General features: G+C 39.9%; 1 protein-coding gene across 1 annotated transcript in view; it reads right to left on the bottom strand.

Moving 5' to 3' along the window:
- Positions 1 to 1,261: 1,261 nt before the first annotated feature.
- Positions 1,262 to 12,832, bottom strand: part of LOC149818073 (uncharacterized) — a 35,934-nt gene continuing 24,363 nt past the window's right edge. Inside the window, exons 4-10 of the mRNA XM_089986420.1 lie at positions 9,807 to 10,734; positions 9,560 to 9,687; positions 7,407 to 7,466; positions 7,274 to 7,324; positions 6,829 to 6,899; positions 5,379 to 5,533; positions 1,262 to 5,281 (exon numbers count right to left, since the gene is read on the bottom strand). Of these exons, the coding sequence (XP_089842546.1) occupies positions 1,731 to 5,281; positions 5,379 to 5,533; positions 6,829 to 6,899; positions 7,274 to 7,324; positions 7,407 to 7,466; positions 9,560 to 9,687; positions 9,807 to 10,734 (4,944 nt within the window). The 3' untranslated portion in view covers positions 1,262 to 1,730. The remainder of the gene's footprint in view (positions 5,282 to 5,378; positions 5,534 to 6,828; positions 6,900 to 7,273; positions 7,325 to 7,406; positions 7,467 to 9,559; positions 9,688 to 9,806; positions 10,735 to 12,832) is intronic.

A 12,832-nucleotide genomic window follows, 5' to 3' on the forward strand; every position in this document is an offset into this window, starting at 1 on the left:
AAAAGAAACTACAGTAAGTTTGACCTGAACGCTCTTACGAAAAGGGAAATTTCTGCTTTAGAAGCACCCTTTACATGATATTCCACGTTAGTGACCAGCTGACCCTTCCCCAGACCTGACCTAATCAACTTATACAAAAAGTACCAATTAAGAACGTTGGGAACCTCCCTTGGAAAGTTCCTATTTCAACTCCACTAAAAACGCATGATCAGACCAACGGGGCCCCGCGTGGTTGGTAAGAACTATCAGTGCACGTCTCCTTGTGGGGGGACATTGCAGGTTCAAAACCCAGTGGTATTTTGAATAGTAACTGGTGGGGGTCTGCCTAACCCCAGCTTGCCTTTCAGAAAAAAGTGCATGATCGGATAGCGGAAAAAAAGAAGGGTCAAGGATACTTCAGTTATTTAAAGGAATTACTGTGCTTAAGTGGTTGAGGTAATCCTAGGGTATATCTAGGGATGGCAGTGGACCCAGGGACAATGGGGCTCCGCCTCGCCTCGCCCCATTTGGACCAGGGATGAAGGGCATGAAATAGGGGATGGAGGCAGGGATGAAGATTAAAATCTATCCCCGTGCCGGGATGGAGGCAGGGATGGATTTACGCTTTTCCCCGCCCCACCCCATCACAATCCCTGCCTTGCCCTGCTACGCCCCGTCTCCAATCCTTCAAGGGATGACTATAGACCGAGGGGAAACGGGCCCCACCCCGCCTCACCCCCATTTAGACCGGGGATGGAGGACTTGAAACAGGGATGGAGGCGGGGGTGGAGGTTAAAATCCATCCCCGTGCGGGGATGGAGGTTCGAATTTTGAGACGGGGCGGGGGCGGAGACCTTATCCCCTGCCCCGCCCCGATCCACTGCCATCCCTAGGTATATCAGGTCCTTATTTGATATTTATTAAAAAAAAACTTAAACCCTTTTCTGAAAATTCAGAAAAGAAAGATCACTCCTTGCAATTTTAGGCAAAAGCTAGACCTTATTGAAAATGTTCCTATAAAATTTGTTCAAAACAACAGCTAACATTTATCTCTGATGAAGTGGTTGAGACCAATGATAGTCAGCATCAAGTCATTACATGACAACAGAAAAAACTACATATATATCAGGAAATTCAGAAACGAGAGGTCCCTTTTCGAAACTATAGGCAATAAGTAGGTCTCAATGAAATTTTTCCAAACGCAAGACATAGTGGATAACCTACAGCTACTCAACACACATACACACACGTCTCTGCGCAGGTGCACGCACACAAGCAAATTCTATAAACCTGTCTGCATGATTAATAAAGGAAAATTTGTCCTCTACGCACAACCATTCTAAACATCAGGCTATTGCAGTAAGAACTGGCGTCACATTTTCCATTTTTCCTCCTACCAGCATCTAAAAATAAACTGCTCTATCCCAGCTAGTGTAGCACATTATGGATAACACCAGTGCATGTACTATCAATCAAGAATTCAAAGTGCCCCTAGTAACTTAAAAATTGACGTATGTGAAGGATATTTTCCCTTTAAAATCGACACTCTAAAAGAAAGATGACAGGTGTAGACCAGAAAATATGGCAACAAGGTGAAAAAATAAAAGCGACAGCCCCAAAATTGTACTGCACCGTTGAACTAGGGTGTTACTCAACAGTGAAATGCGATCACTAATCCAAAATCTGGCTACCACTAACAAAGAAATTACTGTACATTAACAAACTCCCTGCCATTGGGCATCCACACTGCCTCAAGGATGCAAGAAATCACATGACGCACCCTTCTTACAGTAACCATTCTCATGGAACTTGCACACTGTCTGCCCTCTCGGTAGCCTAGGCCCACCACCGCTGCTGCTACTACCACTGCCTGGTGGCCTGTTCCATGACCTTCCGCCATGACCTTGACCACCATAACCACCTCTATCACCATGACCAGAATACCTGTCCAATTCTCGCCTTTGTTGCTCCCAACCCCCTCTTTGATTTCCCGACTCCATTCCCCATCTTGCATTCATATTTCCAGGTTGCGGGCCCCATCCAACTTTAGCACTTTCCATAGGCTGGCCCCAACCACTGCCTCTAGATACGGAAGGTTCAGTGCGCCCGTCAGATCTCCAAGCAGTATCCGATGATGGAGGGCCCTGTTTATCGGTTGAGACAGAGAAATTTTTTGAAGTTGCAACCCAACCTTCAAAAGCAGTTGACTTCCTGCCGCTTTCACCGGGAACTGAATTTGCAACCCAACTCGAAGCATTTTCAGTAACTCCTGCTGGTGGCATCATAAGATTGTTACCACTGCTTCTGTTTGTTGGCATGCCCCAATGATCAGATGGAGCAGTCACAGTTGCTGGAACAGGGAAGTCTCGGGCCAATGCACCCAATGCTTCAGAATTCTGAACTGTGCTGGGAATGTTTCCCCATCCCCCAATAGCAGGACCCCTTCCTTCAGCTGAAACAAGCAAAGGACTTGAATCAGGAGCTGAAACATTCTGTACGCCTTTGTTTGCAGCAATGGAAGAAATTACTGAGACTGATCCTGCTGCATCAGTCACTACCATAGAGATACCAGCATCTTGAACATAATCTGGGAATTGTGAGATCAAAGAAGGGTTGGTTAGTTGAACACCCTTAGAGACCTGAGGTGAAACCTGATTATTGCCGGAGAAGGTAATTTGACAGACAGTTACATCAGGCTCTTGTGACAACCCAGGGCCTTCAATTCTATTGGTTGAAATACCAGTCAACACTTCGGGGATCATTCCAGAAACCTGACTCGCCGGAAAAGCAGCTGCTGTAGATGAGGCAATAGATACTGCAGCATTGCTTTCCAAACCACTATCAACAACCTTGCCATCTGCTTGTGAGGAGCTTGTCGGTGAAACAGGAAGTGGAGCCTCAGACCACATTCTCTTGGAGTCTTCCACCAGAGGAGGTGAACCGGAACTTGGAGCTGATGCATCAGAGTCTTGAACCTTCCCCACATCTGTAACCTTGGGAGGAAACTCCAAAGTTGGCTGACCACCATCAGAACCCACACCACTGGCAACTGCCCCATCAACTGATTGCATGGAGCCTTTCATTGAAACAGGAAGTGGTGCCTCAGACCAGGTTATCTTGGAGTCTTCCACCAGAGAAGGTGAACCAGAACTTGGAGCTGATGCATCAGAATCTTGAACCTTCTCCACATCTGTAACCTTGGGAGGAAACTCAGAAACTGGCCGACTACCATCAGAACCCAAAGCTCCATTCCTAAGACGATCTACTGCACCAGGTTTAGGAGTTAAATCATCTACTGGACTGAATTGACTACCTCCAGCGTTCTGATTAGCAAGCAAATTATCTATAGTCCTCACAAATTCAGGCAGAGAGCCAGTCGAACCCATTTCTGCATGTTCAGAAGTTAAATCACTTTTGCTGGACACATCTGGCACTGGAAAGGTAACTGAAGAACTAACATTGTCATGTGAATCAAACTTCAGTGTGAGCAATTCAACAGCTAAAGAAGCATCCTTACCACCATCAACGTGCACTTTTTCAACGGACTCACTACCTTTCCCACTGAAGGCATTAGATGATCCATTATCTTGGTTATCAGCAGGGATTTGATCAGCAAAGGCATCATCTGCAGTCACTGACTGCACCAGACTATGATTTGAAGCACAGGAGTCCGCTGACAATACAGATTGAACTGCAGTTGAGGCAGTATCTGGATTTTTATCTGCATCATGAACACCACCTGATGGAGGTTCAGGAGATGAGCCAGAAGAAATGACCACAGAATTCTGAGCAGTACTACAAACACCCTCTACCTGAGCTGATTCAAGCATTGAAGGAGCAGATTCCCACCCTGAGACTGTAGATGTGCCTGAAGTTGGTGTTGGTTCATTCCTCGCTGCTGGTGTTATGGTAGGCTCAGTTGTGGCAACAGAAGGTTGTTCCAGATTATTCACAGGGTTCATTGGTTCAACAGAAAGCTGTGGAGCAGAAGATGTTTTGCTTTCTGAAGTTTGTTCATTTGACCATCCTCCTGCAGCAGATTTCAGAGTTGGTGTTGGCAGATCTGACCAATCATTTCCCCCACCGATCAAAGCACCCTGACTTTCTGCAGGAGTAGGGCTTGCAAGTGATGTTGGCCCTGTCCATTCCTTTGAAGATATATTTACTGTATCAACTTTTAGTCCAGCTCCCGGTGATTGTGGTGAAGAAACAAAACTGTCCAGATGTTTATTGTAACCATGGCTTGTATTCCAAGTTCCACTAGGCTGAACCTCCAAAGATCCTGAAGTGTTCCAAGTGTTTGCGCGGTTCTCAGAGTGATTCCACCTCCCACCTGAAACCCCGCCTTGACTCTCTCTAGATTGCTGGAAATGATAATCTCCATATGATGAAGGCCTGGGACTATGTCCCAGAGGTTGGCTTGACCAAGTATTGGACCCCCTTGATGGATCCCAATCACGAGAGACACTTGCAACCTGTCCTTGTATTGGATCAACCGCTTCCATGGACGAACTTGCCCAACCAGTTGACTGGCTCCCACATCCATCATTTCTCGTTGCTTCAGCACTGCCATTAGAAGAGCCAGTTGCATCCTTCCAGTTGCATTTCCAGTTCCCATCACTTTGTCTACTGTCCACCCACGTCAAATTATTATTGCCAGACCGACTCCAATCATGATCAATATCCCAGTTACCAGCCCTGGTAACGTTCTGAGCCTGGGAATAATTTCCTTGCAGCTCCAACTGGGATGGCTCCCTCTGAAACTTTCCCACCAGGGAATCAGTGAGCAATATAGAATCCTCTTGCTTTTCTGATGTTTTCCATATTCGCAGATCCGCAGGAAAATAACCTGTTGCACTCCACTTACGCAACTGAACCATAGAAAAGGGCCCTTGAATTCTCCCAGATGGATCACGATAGTGCCACATCTTGTCTGTCTCACTGACACTAGCTGATGCTATCACACCAGCAGTATGAGGTGCCGGTTGATTTTCTGGCAGAACACCAGAAGACAGCCTATCAGATACTTGATTCCATGAAGGTTTGCTTGTTCTCTCACTAAATTGGTCACCATGATGAGAATATGAACTTTTGCTTTGGCTCCGGAAGTTATGAGTAGTGATACTTGGGCTTTTCTCCACTCTAGGTTCCCCCCATGCAGAAGAATTCTTGTTTCTTTCCCAAGAACTACTCGAGTTTTTCCGTGAACCTTCAAGGGCATCATTGGTGGCCTCCTTTCCAGGAGAGATTGCTTCCCATCCTCTTCTAGAATATCCAGTGTCTCTAGATCGTGAAAATTTCTCTATAGAAGAAATAAAGGTGACATTGAGAACTAAAGATACAGACAAAGCATGTAATGGGAAACCGGAATAAAAAAGGTTCTATAAAAACATATATACCTCTTTTCTGATCTATTGGTTCTTCCTCTTTTTCCTCAGACTCATAATTTGGATCCATATGTGGATCAGAATGCACTTCTGGAACTTCCTGCAGCTTCCGAACTCGTTCACCAGGATCGCTGAGAACCTGGAGTTTTTCTACACATTCTCTGAGCGTGAAAATAAGTTAAGAATCATCCTGCTTTACAAAATCGAACCAGGATTGAAGACAGGGAAACAAGACAATCATAGTCATTAAGGGACAACAAGGGCATCTCAGTGAGTAGTTAACACAAAAATGTAAAGAAAAACAAAACTAGCAACATAATTCCAGCCATGAGCAGCAGAACTGTCTACAGATTGAGTTCTTTTTGTTTGTTTCAGTGTGTGTGCAGGTGTGTGTGGGTGTGCATGACATAGCTGTCAAACATATGATGCAAGGTATGGGCATACCCAAGGGTATGCAGTGCAAGAAAAAGAATCGACAAAGGTTTCCAACACTCTTATCATTTCTATGAAGGGTGGCATATGTTCCAAAACAATCAATGTATTTGTAGGTGATAATGAATAGAAAAGTAAAATGCAGTTGATAAGAACAAAAAATGTATTTGTAGGTGCACCAGATACAAAATTCTGGCATCCTCGTATGCATTCACAAGGTTTCAGCCTTCAGGTAATGTTTTTATCCAGTACCCGTGATGGTACCAAACTGACACCATCAATTCGAACAGCAAAAAGGCATCATCCCAAGCATATTAACCTAATACGATTTTTAAATAGAGCATTACTGGATGCAATGTTAACTTCCCTAATAACAAGGTACTGTAACTGCATATAATTAAATAAGATGTTTTCCTAAATTTTTTTCTTTAACTTTTTTGCAAGGCAAGCCCCATCAACTGATTAAAATGCATAGAAATTGTGTTCTCATATAAGTTTAGAACATTCTTTTTCTCCAATATTTCCTTAAATCAAATGCTATGCGGCTTTCAAGAACAAATCTGGGATGTAGTGACATTTGATGAGATCAGTTTAATCTGATAAATGTGAAATTTCAACCACTCAGCTGTTAGCATCACAAATCTCTCATTTTTTTCACCTTCATAGCAGTTCCAACATAATCCTGTTGTGCTTCTGTGGTGCCAAAGAGTCCATCAACGCCTCCGAAGTACTTTGAAGGGGGAGCCTAAAAATTTAAATATGCGCATGACCAACAAAAGCTATTAAATGCTCTTGCAACAAAGATGTTTAACTACCTTCTGTTTACAAAGCCAACGAACAAAGCAGCAAAGACAAAAATCCAAGTAGTTACTATGGACATGCCTCAACACCTTGAGGGCGTAACTTAAGGATGTACATATACACATAATACGAAGCTCTCAAATGCACTTGCTAAAAAAATGTTGAACTTATCTATGCTTACAAAGCCAACAAATACAGCTGCAAACATAAAAAACCTAGTAAAGGATATTCTTTGCGACGGCCTTTCTCACTAGCTCGATCACGAAGATGACTCAGCCTCAATAGCTCTGTTTCAAACCACTGCATGATGAACACGTATAAAGCTATGTCACAAAGGCACGTCGAGACAAGGACGCGTGACACAGGTTCGACTCGCAAATTGAAAACTTTTTTCGAAAATAGGACACGAGGACAAGAAGTTTTTTTGTTTTTTTAATCAATAAGAAGTTAAAAACTAATTTTTATGTTAAAAATGCATTTTTATTGAAATAAAATCTTAAAACATTAAAAGATAATAAAATACTATTAAAATATGGTTTGTATGTGTCGGTTTCCATGTCCAAGCATATCCACTCGTGCCACCAGGGAAGGTGTAAGGAAATATGGCAGTATGGTCCCAATTTTTGAATCAAGAGAAAGAAACTGATCAAAACTGAGCAAGCTAAAATTCTCACATCGTTAATTTTGACATGCTGAAGCACCTTCGCTTTCTCTTGAATCTCACCCTACAAACAAAAACAAATTAAAAAACAAATAAATTGGAATAAATTTTAATAAAAATGGAAAAATAGCCAAATATAACCTTACCACAGTTACTCGACTAATGAATCCACATTTGATGCTTTGACGTAGCCGCTTGCATTCTTCCTGCATGCACACCCAATTGTCAATAGAAGAGTCTATCATTGCCAAAACTATGGTAAAAGTTAAATTTACGATCAGAAAAAAAAGTTCATGGACGTCTTTTCGCTCCAATATCAGTAGTTTTATGGTTCACTGAGAAGCCCATTGCAAACATTCACTTGTTTTTAAACCATCTTCTTTCAGAGGATTGCTTCCAAGTGCCATACTGATCAATATAAAAATATACAAATAAAACAAAAAAATATGCTACCAGAATCGAGTTGAGAGTACATCATTAAGCTACCGAACTCAACCTTAAACAACAATTTGTAGTCATTATCTCTGCTATATACATACATATATATAATATTTCTACATGCCCTATTTAGTAGGATCAGCACTTAGATTGCCGCTAACACTGGAGCATGTTTTTCTGGTGATTGAAAATTCAACATATGTAAATATATCAAATTTTCTCAACTGGAAAAATCATAATTTTTTCATCAAAAACATATGATCCAAGGGTCAATTCCTAGCCAATCGACCAAGCTGAGCACATCTATGATGTTAGATTAACTCAAAACAACTTGCATCATGACAGCTCAGGTCGACTAGCAAATATATATATATATATATATATATATATATTCATCATTGAGAGTAGTCTAGTGACTTTTGTGTTGATCTTCAAATGAGTAACAAACAAATTAAAGTAGTTTTCTTGACTTTCAAATATGTCAAGATAAACTCAGTATCTCGTGTGTATATGTGTGTGCATGTTTGTGTGTGTGTGCATAACTTCTTGAAAAGTTGGGTAGTGAGTCACAGGTCACAACCCAAACACGCCTGATAAGCATGTTATGACCACAATACCACTGAATTTTCCTTTTTAGTTGACAAGACCATAACCCAGTGTCCACGGTTCTTCAAGCACTTGACGACTTCAAAAAAAATTTGAAAAGAATTGGTGACTTTAAAATCTAAACTATAAAAGAATACAGCGTGTAAGAAGAATGGTGTTTGTTTCGTATATTTAGGTGTGAGTGTGGTAAGGAATCATTACTGGTTTGGGCAAAACAAGAACTAGAAAGCACTAGGGAAAATCGATTACCAAAAAAATCCTTAACTTTCCATATAATTTAACAAGAGTGATCAACAAACCAAACAAAAAGCTAGATATATACATATATATTAAAAAGGTAAACAAAAGCACATGCAAAATCATTTATGTACTACGAAAAAGAACAGATGTAAAAGAAATAAAAATAAAATTGTTTTCAACAAGAAAAAAAAAATGCCACCCGGCCAGGTGGGCCAGCTTAAAGGGTCCAAGTTCAAGGTCATCAAGAATATGATATTTGGGGTGCATGTACTTGAAATAAAACAAGATGTGCACAATCACAATGCCAACAAAGGGCTACACAAGTGCATAACCACAATATGGTCTTTAATGAACTGAATACAATCTCATAAAAGAGATAAAAACACACACTTCACAAGAACACAATGTAAAAATGAATGTTCTTTATATTCTCAACAAATATGCTTAAAAGCATACATAAGCATCTTACAAGGAGCTCTATTTATAAAGCTGTATATGCAGCCAAAAAGGAGGAAAAGGGAGGCAGTCCAACAGTCGTTGGACTGCCTCCAACTGTCAGAAATATGACTGTTGGGAGCAGTCCAATGACTAGTTGGACTGCTTCCCAACAGTCCAAAACTGATTACATTTAAAAAATAAAAAAGAAATAAAAAAACAAAGGACAATACAGTCCCTATTGGAATGTATTTATTACATATAAAATGACCAAAATACCCCTGATATATATATATATATATATAAACAGTACTTTGCATTAAGGCTGAAGCAGCAGGCTCCCTAATGGGCAAGGGGCAGCCGAGGGGTTTTGACTGCTTGATGGGCCGTATGACGGCACAATCTGTCCCGAGCGGCCACTACTTGAACCAGGGTTTCCCATCATTAAATATAAAGAAGGAATAGGAACAAAAGCAAACTTGTAATGATACAGAAAATCTCATCAGGAACTGACCTGAAAGAGAGAGAGAGAGAGAGAGAGTAGACAATATATCTTAAGACAAAAACAACTTTCCTTTACCTCAGAGAACTCTTGATTTGAAATAGAATCAATTGTTATGGCTTCTGTTTTATTCAAATTTAGTATCTCCAGCATAACATCAGTTGATTTCTTGCCAGTTTTGTATGCTTCTGGAGCCTTGCTAGTACCTGTAGCAACAGCATCAGCAATTATGCCGTGTTCTCTTTAACTACACAAAACAATGATTACATGGATAATCAATAAATGATAAAGTTCAAACATCCACTGACTATGAAAGAAAGATTACCTACAACTTGTACAAGCCTGTACATGTCTTGCTTATTACCCGAACCAGAAATCCTGATTCTCACAAACGAACCAACAACTCTGTCTGGAAATTTCTCCAGATCATCAAGCAAATCCTCCATCAAGTTCCGTTTCAAGTAAATTAAGTTTACGTTGTGCACATCCACTGCTGCATAATTGTTTAGATTAGCCTGTGGTATACTTTCCTCGGTCTTTTTCTTAGTTCTACGGTTTTTATCTGACCCTGTCTTACCCACTGCACTTTTCTCAAGCTCAAGTTGTGCAATCTCATCATCTACATTTCTTCCTTGGATTTCATTCACAGGGACTTGAAAAGAGGTCTCCTTTATAATAATGAGAGACTCGATAAGTTTTAACATTTCAAAATGCCCAACACGAGCCTTCCCAAAAAGATTTTGGAGCCTTGCATCACAAATTATCTGACTCTTCTTACGAGGGTCACGAAGCTTATATTTAGTTACATAATCCATTAAGAGAGACTGAACATCGAACACAGATAAGATTGATTTACCACCCTTCATGTGTTCAACAAAATCCAACAGCTCCTTTGAAGCCCATTCTTTGGTGTCATTTGGTTCAGAAACGCCTTCCCTGGGTATATCATGTGGTATGCTTGGAGTGACCTCTTCCTCAGCATTGGTCCTCTGCCTTTTTGTTTGCCTCTTAGGTGCAGATTTGACCTTTTTGAGGTGCCCTGAAGATTTATCAGGACCAGAAATCAGATCATTGTGAGCACTGTATAACTCATCAGGTGAAGACATAGTATGGGAAGGAGCTTCTGATCCCTTCCATGGATGGCTGGCATGAATAATCTCTTCAGGAGTCAAAGATAGTTTTCGCTTGACATCTGACCAGTACTCCTTAAATAAATACTCCCAGCTACTTTTATCATCAAAATCTACTTCAGGCTGCAAAAGTATATGACAACTACAATAAGATAATGAACCAATATAAATGTGTGCATGTGCAATTATAATGATATCCAACAAGAGAGAAACAACACACATGCTATCAAGTGTGCACCCTGACAAATCAAATAAGCTTTCTTCACTAACTCATGAAGTACACTTTTGGCATTCTCTTTTTCTTTCATTAAGAAAAATACAGGAGGCATCTTTAAGGAATTAATTATCATAAACTCGAAGAAAATATTAAATGTCAAATTAGCAGAGTGAAACTGTGATAGATCCATAAACATACACAGGAAAAATAAAACCAAAACTGGCCAGACAATAAATATGGTTAAGATTCAAGAACGTCTTTTGGTAACCCCTGTCACAATATAATCTCTGGCAAAGTTTCCATCAGAATATATATATATGAACAACGAATACCAATACAATGATAAGGCAAAATCAGCTTGAATGAGATGCATGTATATATGGGAATTGATTTACATACAACATTGACAGCATAAGTTCAAAGCAAAAAGGCATTCATATGGTTCACTAGAGGGATAGATCAACCAATATCAATACAAAGTAGGTCAAAAGATTATCTTGATACAACTAATGTAACTGGGATGCTGTCTTCACTATTCTAAGTGTTTACCATTTATCACTATTCTAAGTGTTTACCATTTAGTTACCAGGCTATAACCCAAACTCCTGTAGAAACACAGGCCTAAGAGATGCATGATATAGACTTACAAATACTCCTGATAAAGGCACATAACCAGCAACCTTTTAGTTTTACATATAACATGTTTTTCAATCAACAAACATCATGAACTCAAATAACAACTATCTAATAGGTGTAAGATATTCAATTATTCCATTACTGGACAAGATATAATGGCTTATCATGCAGTATCAACCCACACTTCTAACAGAATTTGTTGTCCAACACAGCCCACATTGAACCAAGTTGATTTTTTGGGTCTATGGGACCCAACCATTTCATACCTATCTAATTTCATAGCTTCAAAGCCCTTATGATGGATTTTCACTTTATAAAATGATCTTTCAATTTTCCTGAAAATTTTCACAAATAGGACCAATGTGTTAATATATATATATATATATATATATATATATATATATATATATATATATATATATATATATATATATATATCTGTATTGTAACAGTTTGCCCAATAGGGGCATTTTTGTCTTTTTGTATGTAATTATAGTTGTTTATTAGAAACAACTATTTTTTCATTTTCTTATTTTTTCTTTTTATTTTTTATTGTTTTTATCATGTCATTGGGGGCCCCTCTTCATAGAGTCATTGGGAGCCCCAACGGTCAAAAATAAGACTGCTAGGAGCTCCCCAATGATTCTACGAAGGGGAGCTCCCAATGGTCTCCCTCTTGTTTTTTGTATATAAATAAGGGAGAGTTCCCCCTATATTCTTCATTGCTTTCCAAGCTCATTTTCAATAATATTCTATTTTTAATTGGCTCTTTGCATTGTCCCTCAGTGGTCTTTTGTATGTCCATCTTCTTTGTAATTGTCCACTCTTGGACTTATATGTGCTTTTGCACTTTGCTTTTGTAGTTCTGCATACTTCATTACATGGTATCAAAGCCCATTGGGTTCTCTTGATCTTGGAAGTCTTGTGGTGATTGAAGATCATAAGAAAGGTGCATATCCCTTTCTTCTTCTTTATCTATCTCTTTTGCATTAAGGAACATGAATCAAGAATGAAACGCTCATTCAAATTCAATGGATCCAACTACTTGATGTGGGCTTCGACTATAAAAAATCATCTTAGAGGAACGAAACTTTGGGGCTTTGTGATGGGAACTTCTTTTGAACCATCGTTAAAACTCACCAAGGTCGAAGAACAACAACAACTACGCCTTCATCCCAAAACAATTGGGGTCGGCGATATGAACCAAAAAAGAAAATCATTCTGGGTCTTCCACATGAATCCTTCTCCTCCAATCATTTCTATCCAATGCCATGTCCTCGGTGAGGTTCAAAGCATTCATATCCTTTCCTATCACCTTCATCCATGTCTTCCTAGGCCTACCCCGACCTCTTTTAACTAATATATTTT

Source organism: Nuphar pumila, chromosome 13 (genome assembly GCF_984573655.1).
Source record: "Nuphar pumila chromosome 13, dmNupPumi1.hap1.1, whole genome shotgun sequence".
Classification (NCBI taxonomy): domain Eukaryota; kingdom Viridiplantae; phylum Streptophyta; class Magnoliopsida; order Nymphaeales; family Nymphaeaceae; genus Nuphar; species Nuphar pumila.